The sequence below is a fragment of the Dromaius novaehollandiae genome, chromosome 21 (assembly GCF_036370855.1).
Source record: "Dromaius novaehollandiae isolate bDroNov1 chromosome 21, bDroNov1.hap1, whole genome shotgun sequence".
NCBI lineage: Eukaryota > Metazoa > Chordata > Aves > Casuariiformes > Dromaiidae > Dromaius > Dromaius novaehollandiae.
Window position 1 is genome coordinate 3,218,005 of NC_088118.1, and position 14,733 is coordinate 3,232,737.

The following is a 14,733-nucleotide window of genomic DNA, read 5'->3' on the forward strand; positions in this document are numbered from 1 at the left end:
TGGATCACTGCACATATTTTTTAAAAGCTCATTGCTGCTCTTGCACGTCTGCATTGTTCTGCTGCACAGGGAAGTGATTTTGAATTTGGCTGATTTTTAATAACTGAATCCACTAAAATAAGCTGCTTTTCCTGGTCAGAAAGAATCCTCTACTCTGCTTTACCTACCACTGATCAGATTTCTCTTTAACTTCCACCCTGTGAAATAGTGTATTAAATTACAAACTGTCTTCCTGGAGATTGTTTTTGTATACATAGCTTGGGGAAACAAAGCACAGTTTCCTTGATGTGACATCCTGTTGTGGTTTGCAGTAGGCTAGTATTCTGTATTTGCTGGCCCTAGTGAGTTCAAACATGTGTAAAGCTTTTTGAAGTTACAGAGCACTAGCCTTTCTTGTAAAATAAATTTTATAAGAAAGAGGAAAATAGGTAATGTTCTGATTTGTTAGATGGAAAAACAGATTTCCAGGGACAGAAACTGAGGTTTTGGTGCATGCTAATGATTGCTGCAAGTACCATGACACTGTAGTAAGGCAGTTTGCACAGTGGTGACTGCAATGCTAAGTTTTTTCTGCAGCAGATCATGCCCTCTGGTGTCAAAAGGAAAACAGGCTTGCTACTGCTTGCGTCCTGGTAAGGCAGATTTGTTACTCTAGGAAAACAGCTTGTCTTTTATTGTGCCGTTGCTAAATGTTCATTTGTGGTTGTGTACTACAGTTAAGTCCGCTGGTGATCTTCAAGGTTTGTTCCGGTCAAGTGTTGTTGTGCTGTGACAGTGCCTTCATTTACTCGTGTATGGTTGTAATTAATATAGTCATTTGTTACCGGTAGCAATATGGAAGGTAGTGCCAGTAACAGAACTTGAAAGCAATAGGAACCAGCCTCTCTAGAGGAAAGGAGCTTTGCTGGATTTTATCATTTTCCCAATTTTTTTCTTTTTTCAGGTCGAGCGTCCTCCTTCTCCCTTCTCGGTAGCTCCACAGGCCACCCTTCCTCCTGTGCCGCCACGACTGGATCTTTTGCCGCAACGGGTGTCCAATCCGCCTGGGGCTTCTAGTCCTGGGACCGCTTCAAAGGTAAAACACTCTTTTTCCCTTTCAGATATTATGTTGGTGGGGCAGGAGGGGAATGGAGTGTTCTGGTGAACCCTTCGTGTTCTCTGTAACGTCCCTAAATTCTTTTGCACGTGATTTTTTTTTCTTCCTTATCCATAATCCTGTCAGGCCACCTTTCCTTCCGTTCCCCCGTGAGAACCCGATCTGTCCTGAAAGCAAATGCTTCCTTTGGGAATCCATGGTTGAAGAGTCGCTATTTTCCATCTAGAGGGTCTGTCTTCCTTCCCATTCCTCCATGAAATTGCCAGAAAGCAGAGAGGCATTGGTGACTTAGGCTGACTGGCACCCTCCTGATGAACTACCAAGTTATCCTTATTAACAGTATCTTCACTGGTTTTCAACCTCAGCTGTTGCTGCCTATGTCCCGTGCATTTATGGACTTGTTTTTTTTTTCTAGACAGTGATCTGTGTGTGGGAAGGTGTCATATTCCTTGTCTCAGTTTTCCTCTTCTTCCCAAATCTTTCCATCAAGCATTTTTCAGATACAAAACCAAAGAAGGACTGATATGTATGTGCGACTGGGAAAGAGAAACTGTTTTCCTGATTGACTAACAGAAGTCATTAGCGTGATCTTGGTAGCATTTGCTGGTCGGTTAAGAAATGGCAGCGGTTCTTCAGTTGGTTTGAACGAAGTAATAGAATTATGCTTGAAAGTTCAGGCAGAAGAAAATAGCAATTTCTATGATTTGCTCCCTGATGGTAGTTAACTTGTATAAATAATCTGCAGCTGAAAATTTTTGAAATGATGAGTATCTGTACCTGCTGAGATAATTTATTGTATAAAAAAGGTGAAACAAAAAGTAAAACCCACCCTCCTCCCAGCCGCCTCCCACCCTTTTTTATTTTGTGGCTAGACTACCCTTTCTAAGCAGTATTTTACGTTCTTCTGCTGCTTTCCAGGCTGCTCCGGGTACCCTTCACAAGGATAAACCTTTGCCGATCCCACCAACGCTTCGAGATCTCCCGCCGCCACCCCCTCCGGACAGGCCACATTGCATCGGAACCGAGAGTCGACCTCAGAGACGTCCCCTGCCCTGCACGCCAGGAGACTGTCCTTCGAGAGACAAACTACCCCCCGTGCCCTCCAACCGTCAGGGCGAGCCGTGGCCGTCCCGACCGATTCCGAAAGCCCCGTCTGCAGCTCTCAGCCCTGGCGACCCTTGGGCTGGGAGAGAACTGTCCAACAGGCACTCGCTTCCCTTCTCCTTGCCCTCTCAGATGGATTCCAGGGCTGACACCCATCGGCTTGGGAGCACTCTCAGCCTGGACAACCCAGTGGTGAGTAGACATATTTTGTGAAGAATTAAATCCTCCAATTTGCCATGTCGTTGTAGTTTACATCTGACTAGGATGGTGACAGGGGAGAGACATCATGTGTTTGGGCCCTTCTGAAGACAGCTGGAAAGGCACTGGTGGATGCCAGGCAAGGGAAAATAATGTGAGGACTTCTTAGGGATGTGCTTCTTTGCCTCTTGGGAGCAAGGCTGAAACCACAGTTCATCTTCCGTGGTTACCATTGAGCGACCATCAGCTAAAATTTCATGATCGCTGTTGACCTTTGAATTTTGAACAACCAAGAATATTTTGGTATGAGGAATAAGTGTTATTAACTCTTCTCAGGCTTCAGTCCTATGAAGCCTGCATACAGTAATAATGATTAGTTTAACACAGTAAAGTCTGAGTTAAATTTGGGTCTGTTACTATTACCAGTGTCATGTTGTATAACATAGTAGTCCAACATACTGTTCTCTCAACGAAATCCCAGACAGTTTTGCTTTCTTTGATTCTACCCCACTATTGTTTTCTTTTAAACCCTTCAACTTTCTAAAATTGAAAGCACATACATTTTTAGCCAGATTGCCTAAGAAAAGCAGTCATTCTGTCTCCATATGTGTAGACTTGTCTGCATCCTTTTCCTCTCGTGCCCCATTAGCTTTTTGGCCTTTTGGTCAATATCAGCTGAGTTTGACAAAGCCATCGGAGCCTCGAAGATAGGAAATTCCTGCAGTTTTTCTGTAAACAGGCAGTTGGCTAGAGGAGAGAAACCCTGCCTGTGCCCTCACTGAGGGAAAGCTCTCACAAAACTACCGGGTTTCTGAGACGTCAGAAAATCCTTTTGAACAAGTGATACGGATACCTGAGGGAAGACGCTTCGCTCCCGAAGCGGATATGTAGAGCTTTGCACCTGTGCTGGTAGACATCGTGTTTCTAATTCCTGGTTTGGAATTTTTTCTTTCAGAGCTTGAGCAGTGGTCCACCAACAACCTCAGAGTGTGAGCACCCCAAAATAAAACCCTCCTCATCTGCCAATGCTATCTACTCCTTAGCTGCAAGGTGTGTTCTTTTCTAACAAATATGCTTTTTTGTAATAGTAGAAAGGTAAATTGTAGGTCTCTCTCCATGCTGGTGCCAGGGATAGAATTTGACACAACTCTCTCAGCCTAAGTTTCCATCTTTGAAAAATCATTAAAACACACAATCAAGAAAAATTAGATGAAATCAGCATATTTTTTTAGGTCTGTGGGTGGTGGTGGTAGTTACCTTTGGCTGTGGCAATAGGAAACAGGCTTGTGTATGGTTTCTGAATCATTTTTTGGATATGTAAGAGTGTGAGATGGGCACTCAAGTCGTGGGACAGAAGTGCGGGTACACCGCAGCTGTTCTTTGGCTGGTTGCACTGGATCGGGCTACAGTTTCCATTAGTTCTTTGGTAAATCTGCTTCCAAGTTGGTCTTTCTAAATATAGAGTGTGAAGCAGGTGATGTAAAATGTGTGTATGATGTTGTCAGCTTGCTTTGCACGATGACTTTGTGCCAGCGTGACCTTGCAGCTGGGCTGCTGAGAATCCTGAAAGCCAGGTTCTTTCTCCAGAGAGAATCCATTTTAAAATGACTGCTTGTTACTTCAGCTGTGGGTTTGAAAGGCTGCTTTGATATTAATTAGATTTGGCTTAAATGTTTTTCTAGTGTTTCTGTCTCATTTCTTCTGCCTCCAGACCACTGCCTGTACCGAAACTGCTGCCTGGGGAACAGTCGGAAAGCGACGAGGACACCGAATACATGTCACCATCCTCTCTGCCTGTGGTGCCTCCAGGTCCTGCTGTACAAAAAACAGAGCTGAAAATGCCTTTGGAAATGACTCACAGTTTACGGTGAGATTCTGCTTGTATGTACTGTGCTTCCTCTTCATGCCCCCGGGGAAGCACGTTTGTTTACTAGGGTGGAGATTTTGCTTGCTCTGTTTGCTGACTTCCCCCACTGATACTCACCAGATTTAGAATAACATAGCAAACTGTAAATGAATGCAGCTACTGCTCTTTTGCAGAAGCCTTTTATAGTCATTAAAGGAGTCACATAAGCACTCCCACCTCTTTCTGCTGGTAGTCCTTTGACAGCAGTGGCAGCCACCGAAGTCCAAACTTACATTAAAAGGTTATTTTCTGGTGGTATCAAACTCTTTTGAGCTGATCTGCTAAATAGCAGTAGACAATATTAGAGCATTCACAGGAGCAAATATTCTCTCGCAAAACGGTGGTGATTTCATTTTGGAGCAGGGATGTGTGCGGAATCTCAGGCACAGTATGTAGGTGATGGTTGACCACTGTCGCTTGTCTGAAGGGAAATGCGTGTTCTCTCCCTCAGAGCATTAGAGTGTGACCAGCAAACGGATGGCTGTATGTACGAGGCAATGTACAACATTCACTCCCAAGCAGCGTCCTCTGCTTTTGAGACTGTCAACACTTCTGGTGAGTGGGTGTGCTAAAAAAAAAACCACAAAACTAAATGAAATGTTACGTGCTTTTGCTGTTAAAATAGCTAGGATGTATGTGGAAACATTTGGTTCTGTGTACTGCAAACTGTACGTGGGGATATTGCCGAGAAGCCTAGCTGGAATGAACTGTTAAAGTATTCAGCAGTTGTTTAAAAAATTGCTGTTTGGAAGATTGTTTTCTGGGCTTAGCTGCTGTGAGCAGCTGCAGCAGCAGTCAGCCGCCATCTATCGTAAGCATTTTTAATGTAATACTAGGGCAGTTTAATTCCTTACCTTCTGGAAAGAGCTTCCTCTAAATTTGGGGTTTTGGCAGCACAGCCACAGTTTCGTGTCCTGTCGGTATTTGTGGACTACAGGGGAACACAGAGTCTGCCCTGAGGGTCAGAGACTCTGTTCGGTCCCAGAACTCAGAACGTGTGTCTTATTCTAGATGAAGGGGATCTGGCAGCAGCCACTGCCAGCAACGGCCCCGAAGAATCAGAAAATGAAGAAGATGGCTATGATATCCCCAAGCCACCGCTACCGGTTGCTATTGCTCGTCGCACACTGTCCGATATCTCCAATGCCACGCCTGCCTTTAGCCGAATGTCTCTGGAAAATGACCCTGTAACAGGTTAGAGAACATCCATCCTGAAGATATTGCAGTGGTTACTGATAGCTTGCTATGCACGTTTGAAATTGCTCTGTCACTGACTCAAGGTTATGTATGTAGGCTGTATAATCACTTTGTACAGTGCAGAATTACATTGGTTTTCATCTGTTAGGTTTGGTTTACAACTTGGAACGTACTGCTTTGGTGATGAAAGTCAATGAGTTAGCAAATGATGTCTAAATCACAGTCAGTGAAACCTCTCCTCAGCTTAAAGGGTATGCCCTAAGCCACTATATCCTACAGGGCAGAGGATGCATTTCATACCAGGGCAGGAAACAGACCTTCAGAATATTGCTGTTTATCGCTGTACGGGTGAAGGCGGAGATGACCATGCCGGCTCGCTTTCGGGTGCAGTTGTTGCCGGCAGATGGCACACGCGCACTTTTCGATGCTGCCAGTTCCTTTGCGCAGGGACCCAGTGCCCCTCCAAGGTCAGCTTTTTGTCCCCAGGGAGTAGAGGACATCCTGTCCTTCTGGCTCCGAGGCACATTCTCCGGGGGAAAACCAAAGCCTTGTCTCTCTGAGGGCCTTTCTGAATAATGCTTGACTTATTCCCTACAACTGCCCAGTGGCTCTGAAGGAAGCGCTGAAACTCTTTCCTGTTGAGGGGCTTTCAGCATGTCTGAGCTCTCTGGCAATTTGCTGAGTAGGAGGAGTGAATTTCTTCTTCCTTCTGGAGGCAGGCAGGAGGCAGAACCTCCTGTACCCGAGACCACTTGCCCCAGTGCTCCACCAGCTCTCTCTCCCTGAGCTTGTTCTCGTTCAGCTCGGAGAGGAGCAATGGAGTTTATTAGCTTTCACTGCTCCTCCCTCACTGCTTTCTCTGCCTCTCACTGTGTCTGTAGAACAGGGCTGGCAGGGATAAAAAGGGGCAGAGAGTGCTCACATCCTGCTTCTGAATGAGCTACTGAGCTTAATCATTGACCGTTCTTTGTTTCTACTGCCCTGAAACGAGAACAGAGCTATTGTCCTGCTTTGTAGCGTTAGGAGATCTGCTAAAGAAAAATGCTGTGGTAGTGGTGATGGTTACTGCTCGGGGGAAGCGTTTGCAGCTTTCCAAAATGCTGTGTATTGGCTGCTGCTGGAGTCTGGCCTTAAGCAAGGCGGACTACTGTGGGATGCGTTGTGCCAGTGCTGCGTTCCCTTCCATTGTGCTGTGCAATTTAGTTTCTTAATCACTTACCAAAAAAGCTGTGCTAGTAGCCGCTCTTTCAAATTGACCCATGGTCTCTGAAATTTGATCCAGTTCAAGCTGAAACAGCTATTTCAAAAGACAATTTGGGGCAAAGAAGAGGGTAGTCCTTTTTCCTAATGGTACAAAAGGCTTTTTATGTGTAAGCAGCTTGCACTTTGAAGATTAGTGAGCTGAACTGCATTGTGGTTGGTGAGGAAGTGTCAATGAATTTGTTTGCTGAAGAGCTTTCTCTATGTTAGTGCTTTTGGTACAAAATTTTCAGAAAGCCTCCATGATGACTGCTTTTTTTCTGACCGGCTCTGCAGCGCCCGCTCTTAAAAAGGGATTGTTTGGACATTCTTAGTTTTAGGGATTTGTATCTTGTACACCAGTTCAACCGCTAGAGTACTCTGAGGAGTTTCCCCAGAAGGCGAATAAAACCTTCTCTAAGGCAATGACAAACATTTGTGCAGAAAGATTTCTCGTGATTTCAAAAGTAAGAAAAAATATTTTCTACAATGATATAGGAGGTTAGGACTGAAAAAATAGTCGGGAGACATTGCATTAGGAAGCGGAAGGGCACCTGAAGCAGTGAGTTCTCTCTCCAAGGTGTTCGTTAAAGCCTCGGAGTGTTGGGTGTCTAGTTTGGTTTCTTATCTGATTTCTTTCATCTGCCTGGGCGTCGTGCATGATGTGGCTACTGGCAAGTAACACATGTGAATGATTACGAGGAAAGGCAGAAGAGGCTGAGCTTACTGCTCTGCCATAGCTGACAGCCATTAGGTAGGATGAGCTTCAGCAGGAACTCTTGTAGATGGCCCTGGGGTGCTGGTGGGCTGGCAGAGGAAGAGAAGCAGACCCTTCTGAGAACATAATTCGGTTGCTAGAGAGATCCTGATGGAGGTATTGTCACAAATAGATTTGGTTGGTCCGTGTGCTCCCTTAGCACATAGCAGTGACGTCAGTTGTGTGTGGAAAGAGCAGCACCTGGCTGGTTTAAACTCTCTGATTTTAGAAGGAAAATTCTGTAGACTGTTGCATATTCTCCGTGTCATTTTTTCCCCGGCAGATCTCTGCTCCTCAGAGTTGATATCTGAGCCCTGCTCACATGCATGCATACGTCCCTGCCCAAATTTTTCTGTTTACGTAGTCTTATTTTAATAAGCAAGCCTGATGTGGCCTTCTAATTATTTAATAAATCTGCATAGCCATTTTTGCACATGAGAGGAGAAGCCGGGCTAATCTGTACCGTTGTGTGGGAGGATAGGCTGGCTGGAGAAAGCATGATAGCTTTCAGAGGCATGTTTTTGAAGTCCCAGTTATCAGTTTAATACCGTTCCTGCTTTGCTCCAAGCAAGAATCACATGCCCTTTTCTGACGTGATGCATTTGTTTCTCCTTCCAGGTTTTTCGGACGGCTCTCAAGTTCCGGAAAGGCCGCCGAAGCCGCTACCACGGAGGATAAATTCTGAGCGGAAAGCGGGGAGCTGCCAGCCAGGCGGAGCCAGCGGTGGGACCGGAGCGTCACTGCAACTCTCCAGTGAGATTGAGAATCTAATGAGCCAAGGCTACTCATATCAGGACATTCAGAAAGCACTGGTCATTGCACATAACAATATTGAAATGGCCAAGAATATTCTCCGGGAGTTTGTTTCCATTTCCTCCCCTGCGCACGTGGCCACATAGCACATTACCTCCACACCTAGAACTTCTGTGGACCAACTGCCTGGGCAGCCGTAGCCCAGCTACGCACCGAAGGGGAAGGGGGTTCCTTCAGAGACTTCGTGCTGAAGTCAGCCCTGCCTCTTAAGAGAATCAGTTATCAGGTTTTTGTGGTTCCAGATTTCAAAGCAGTGGAATGAAATGGAGCAGATTGGTGTTTTATACAGTGTATGTCTTGGAGTCCTTTACCCCTACCTCTTGTTTGAGAGAGCAGATTTATTTCCAGGGTGTTGGTAGAGAAAGGTATCACAACGAGCGATCCCAGAGCTGATGCCCTGGAGGCTGGGGGGATTGTTTTGTGCTGTGAATTCTAAGTGAATGCTCTGAGAAAAAAAGTCTCCAGGTCGGTGTGGTGTGTCCTGTGGTTCACGGTACTAGGTTTGGACCTGTTCGCTGCTGTGCGTTTGGCTCAGGCTTTTTAGAGCAGTTGAGAGGCGACTTTCTGCTGGGAATAAATGGGAGACCTTGGAAGAAATCTTTCGATTGCTTCCTGTTTGCCAGGGTGTTTACCTCTTACCTGTAATAATAGCATTTATTGCTTATGATGCAAGTTCTCCCTTTTTGCCTGGAGACAGCGCAACTAGCTTCTCTCAGGTATTTTGATCTTGGCAGTGCTGGGAGTTGGATTTCTCTCACTATGTGTCCTCTTGCTGGCCGTGCTGGCAGCATGGGATTCCAGGGAGCTAGATACACTGAAAGTTGTGCGTGTTTTCGAGGGGTGGGAGAGAGGGTAGGAAGAACTAGAGTGAGAGCACGGAGCTGGCCGCTGCCTACCCTTTTAGCCCTCTGCGTTTCATGCTTCGATGCTCAGACTTGATTGCGGCCCTGCTGGACTCGAGCAGCCGTCGCTGGACACTCCCATGCGCTCTTTCTCTAGGAATGTTGCATCTGGTAAATATGATGTTTTATTTATCTTAACTGCATGGTGGCTGTCGCAGACTCGTGGCCTTCACGCGCATTCCATCACCTCCTTTAGAGAGCTTTCGTGGGAGCAAGTTGTCTTTGTGCCAGACTGTTTTGTGGAATTGGTAGATGCAGCTGATGTATTTGTTGGTATCTTATCTGCTTTGCAGTAAAAAAAAAATGCAACAGTTCTCTGCATGGCTATCAAAACATGGAGGTCTTCTTTCCATTTCCATTACTCCAAGGAATTGCCAGAGCTTGTGTTAAAACAGATCTGGGGAAACTCTGTTTATAAAAGAATCACACTGGGTTTTAAAAGTCAGTGCTCAACTGTTACTTGGAAAAAAACTGACTTGTGTACTCAGCTACTTACTCTGCTCTTACATGCTTGATATGCGAGAAGTGCGTGGCTCCTTTTGAGAGGGTTTAAATCAAGCAGGGATACATAGATCGCAGCCTGACAGATGGACAGCGTTCTGCATACGCTGAGTGGCTGTTAGCCTTTCAAAGTATGTCGCGGACTATTTGCAACTCTCTAAGGGCAGCGGTAGTGACTAGGCGAAGGGTTGCAACTTGAAATAGTTGTTGGAGTGCTTGTGGCAGTTGGATGAAGTTTAGCCTTTTAAAGACTCCAGTAGCTTGTCCCAGATCTCAGATAAACAGCTTGCAGTTGGCAGAGAGGACTTAACAAGTGTTAGCAAAGGGAACAAAGCATAAATTGTTCATTTTATGTAATTATAAAATTCACTGTAAATCAACAGCCTTATAAATTGATGCAGTGGGATTCAGACAGTTTAAAAGCAGGAACTATCTGTCCTCGCGCCCTTCCTTTCTCTGGTACAGAAAATGTTGTCAAAAGCTGTAAGGAGCGCTCCTGTCTTAGGTGCGGCACATGCAGGCCGTCAGCGCTGCTGCTGTTTTGGGGCCAGAGCCGAAACTCGGCGATGCGGCGCACGGTGAGACTGACGTCAGTGGGCACGGCCCTCCGCAGCGCGCGGAGCCGAGCGCAGGGCCTGGCCTTGCTGAAGGTGTTGAGTTGCAGAGAAGGTGAGGTCAGTGCGTATTGCACTCCGGGAAGAAGAGCTGTTCTTTTTTTTTCCTCTGCCCACACCCGCAGCGGTCAGCGGGATCGTAAATCAGTCCCGCTCTTTTTCTGTGAAATGCGGAAGGCTCTGCCGGGAACGCCTGGCAGCTTGGTCCGTGTGTCCGGGGAGCTTCTAGAGGAGCAAGCCAGGCGCTGCGGCTGCTGAGGCAGGTACGTGGCGCAGCTCCAGTTGTCCTCTTAGTACATCTGCGTGTTACAGTTGTGAGCCTGGCCAAACTGTCCTAGCGTATTGTTGTTATTTCCTGGCTTTGTGCTGGAGAACAGGTTAAAAACCCTTCTGCGAGGGAGCACTACTGTTTTATTTCTCTCTTGTTTGTACCCTCTCCAGTTGTGCTGCTAGGTCCAGGTCAGTTTTGGAGCCAGTTCGGTTCCGACTTGTAGTGTAAACTCAGTGCAAGTGTGCTTAAACGTGGTGTGTGGCTGGCTTTTTCACCTGGACAGGGGCGCTGCTGCCAGGGCTGAGTGCGAGCCAAGCTGAAGTGGCTACAAAGCCTTAACTCTTGTCTTGCCACAGTGTTTGTGGTCAAAGTAGCGGTGCGCTGTCCCACGCAAGCCCATTAGTATGGCCTTGTCGTAGTGCTAAATTAAACCGTGCCTAGCGGAGCTTTTGCAGGCCTGTCTTTGCGGTTCACGTGCCAAGGGACAGTCCCGTGGGCGTTGTTCCGGATTAGCGATTAGAGAGCAATCTTTGTGGCATGTATTTCTGATTTTTCTGCATGTGTCCTTTCTGTGCACTGTTTGTGTCTCAAATGATTTTCGAGACTCAAATCTCACTTTTTCCTCCTTGGACATACGAGTGTTTGTTAGCGTCACTGAAATCAGCGGAGTCCTGACCGAGTCCTCCGGCTGTGCTCTGTGAAGAAGTCAATCGGGCACTTTACAGTGTATTTCTTCATTGTTTTTCTTTTAGAAAGGTGAGCCCAAGGTTTATTCCTCTTTTTTTTCCTTTCACCTCCTTGGTGTTTATTCTGGAAGAGTTACCTTTGTAATGTTACTTGAAAAAAAAGGAAAAAAAGAAAAAAAAAAAAACCCAAATGTCTTGTGCCTTTCTTAAGGGAATGCTGCATCTCTAGGCTGGATCCGAGTACCCCTGCGAAAAGGAAGAGACCCAACTAGACTAGCCGTAAAACTGCCTTTGAGCATGCGACTGCTTTGAAAGGGGTGAAGTGAAGGGGCAAGAGAGATGGGCAATTGTCACTTCAAGTATGACACTGTGTTTTGTAGCATTTCAACTGTGGAGGTTTCCTACTTTACTTGTTACTAACAGTGACTTGTCTGGACTGGTGCTGTATTAAGCTTGGTGTGAAGACGGTAGAATTGTAGGACAGGATTGTTTTTGCTTGTAACCGAATCAGTTCTGGTTATACAAATGCTGTTTTTCCCCCACCCGTCACCCTAGGACACAAAGCAAGCAGAGAATACTCGGTACGGGACGAGCCGGGCACAGAACATGTGGGACCAGTGTGCGTCTCTGCACGATGAGCAGCAGGTAGCTACAGAAAGCAGGCACCTAGCATCCGTCTCAAACAGGATTCCTGGCTGACCTGGCGTGGCCAGCGCACCCAAGCTGAACGGGAAGCTGAACTGAGACATAGCCGGCTACGAGTGCGGTAAAACTTGTCTGCTGCACCAGCCTTGTCTCTCTTTGTCTCGCTGCAAATGCTGCAGATGGAGGCGTTCAGTGTGTCGCATGGGTAGCGTGCACTTGCTTTCCTGATAAACAGGTTTTCTGCATGCCCCTCACTGAGCCCTGATTTTGGAGGAGCCCGGTAAGTTTGGGGTACAGCATGTTGCTTCCTGTACTAGACTAATTACATTACTGTGGCTAATGCTGAGACAGGATCATGACTGTAAATGTCCTTTTCAGTAGAGCAAGAAAAAAATGCAAGTCCGGGGGCACTTTTTGAAGGTGCCGCTTGAAAAATTAGATTGGGGAATAAGGACACCTATTTTTAAAACCCCTGATAAAAGTTGTTTTTGAAATTCCTGGTGGGGGAGGAACAGTTGTTATTTCTCTTGAATGATGAATACCAATTTGTATAATATCAGTGTTAAAAGTATTGAGATTTTCACAAAATATTTTAAAAAGTATAATAGTGTCATTAATATAAAAATATAATAGCAGTATTTAATCCTTTCAGATCTGTAAAGAATAAGAGAAAACAGAAGGTAAATATTCTTACAGAGAGTAGCTTAGCTTTAAGGTTCACTTGGTTTAAAGTCCTGGTTTTGTTTGCAAATGCATTGTTAATGTTTAGAGGTTATACTAATGTTATTTATTAATTGTTTCCATTCCTGTATGCTGCCCACTAAGAGCTTCTTTGTTTGGGATTTCATTCACCTGTGTCAATAAAAGAAACAAAACAAAACAAAGTTTTATTTTTAAATAAAATTTCCTTTGTTGTAGCATATGGTGTGTATTGTGTTGCTTTTGGGGGAGCCGGGAACAGTCTCTCGCGCGAAATTCTGTTCCCGGCTCCCCGTCGCGCGAAATTCTATCTCAGACATCTTGTTCAGAGTGTCCGGGAATGAGATCAACGGTGAAGGGGAACCGGATCGCCTGCAGATGACGGGGGACACTGTAACTATTATTATAGCATATGCCACAATCTCCCAAATCCTCAACGACGCAATGACTCTGAACATATGAAAAAGAGAAAAAACAAATGCATACGTACAGCACGAAGCACAGCTACATGTACAATCAAACATTAACTTAGAAATACCAGAAACTATAAGAATCAGAGCAATCTTAGACTCTAATATCTTAGACTCTAATATCTTAGACTCTAATATCTTAGACTCTAATATCTTAGACTCTAATATCTTAGACTCTAATATCTTAGACTCTAATATCTTAGACTCTAATATCTTAGACTCTAATATCTTAGACTCTAATATCTTAGACTCTAATATCTTAGACTCTAATATCTTAGACTCTAATATCTTAGACTCTAATATCTTAGACTCTAATATCTTAGACTCTAATATCTTAGACTCTAATATCTTAGACTCTAATATCTTAGACTCTAATATCTTAGACTCTAATATCTTAGACTCTAATATCTTAGACTCTAATATCTTAGACTCTAATATCTTAGACTCTAATATCTTAGACTCTAATATCTTAGACTCTAATATCTTAGACTCTAATATCTTAGACTCTAATATCTTAGACTCTAATATCTTAGACTCTAATATCTTAGACTCTAATATCTTAGACTCTAATATCTTAGACTCTTATATCTTAGACTCTTATATCTTAGACTCTTATATCTTAGACTCTTATATCTTAGACTCTTATATCTTAGACTCTTATATCTTAGACTCTTATATCTTAGACTCTTATATCTTAGACTCTTATATCTTAGACTCTTATATCTTAGACTCTTATATCTTAGACTCTTATATCTTAGACTCTTATATCTTAGACTCTTATATCTTAGACTCTTATATCTTAGACTCTTATATCTTAGACTCTTATATCTTAGACTCTTATATCTTAGACTCTAAGATATTAGACTCTAAGATATTAGACTCTAAGATATTAGACTCTTATATATTAGACTCTAAGATATTAGACTCTTATATATTAGACTCTTATATATTAGACTCTTCTAAGATATTAGACTCTTCTAAGATATTAGACTCTTCTAAGATATTAGACTCTTCTAAGATATTAGACTCCTCCTATATAGGAGGAGTCTAATATATAATAACAGTCTAATATATAATAACAGTCTAATATATAATAACAGTCTAATATATTAGACTCCTCCTATATATTAGACTCCTCCTATATATTAATTTCTCCTACCTTTCTCCTACCATCAGTTAGCTTCCAGCAGTAGACTTACCTGTTGCTATGTATCATGTTGTTCAAAGTATACATTTTCATATATCCATCGATTCCTATGGTGAAGTACATTAGCTGAATTACACATTAGTGTTTACCATTATCCATCGTAGGTGTCGGTACAGTCATGTATTACCATCTTACACCCTGTAATAAGGCAACGTATTAAGCAGAATTACCTGTTAGTAACTACACTAATATCTCCAACTGATATATTGAGCAATCTGATATGTAACAATTATGGCATCTATTAATAGTCATTATTACTGATTTTTGCTGTCTTAGTTACTTACAATAATGTGTTAGATTTTAATAAACTGCAGTTAAATACAAACTGATTATAGAATTGTCTACTACAGCTTACAAATAGGCTTTATTGCAGCTAGCAGTACAATTATCTATTATACAGTAGTATCTATTGAAATATATTTTTAATA

General features: G+C 43.8%; 1 protein-coding gene across 3 annotated transcripts in view; it reads left to right on the plus strand.

Annotated features, from left to right (window-relative positions):
- Positions 1-12,849, plus strand: part of CBL (Cbl proto-oncogene) — a 46,649-nt gene extending 33,800 nt beyond the window's left edge. The window contains exons 10-17 of one of the 3 annotated variants that reach the window (XR_010392490.1): positions 944-1,075; positions 2,015-2,392; positions 3,354-3,448; positions 4,110-4,265; positions 4,756-4,859; positions 5,316-5,498; positions 8,116-11,354; positions 11,840-12,849. Coding sequence is in view for 1 of the 3 variants with exons in the window: in XM_064524249.1 (XP_064380319.1) it covers positions 944-1,075; positions 2,015-2,392; positions 3,354-3,448; positions 4,110-4,265; positions 4,756-4,859; positions 5,316-5,498; positions 8,116-8,396 (1,329 nt within the window). In the remaining 2 variants the exon portion in view is untranslated. Of the gene's footprint in view, positions 1-943; positions 1,076-2,014; positions 2,393-3,353; positions 3,449-4,109; positions 4,266-4,755; positions 4,860-5,315; positions 5,499-8,115 lie in introns of all 3 variants that reach the window. The other 2 variants (XR_010392491.1, XM_064524249.1) reach the window with 2 other exon arrangements.
- The last annotated feature ends 1,884 nt before the right edge of the window (positions 12,850-14,733 follow it).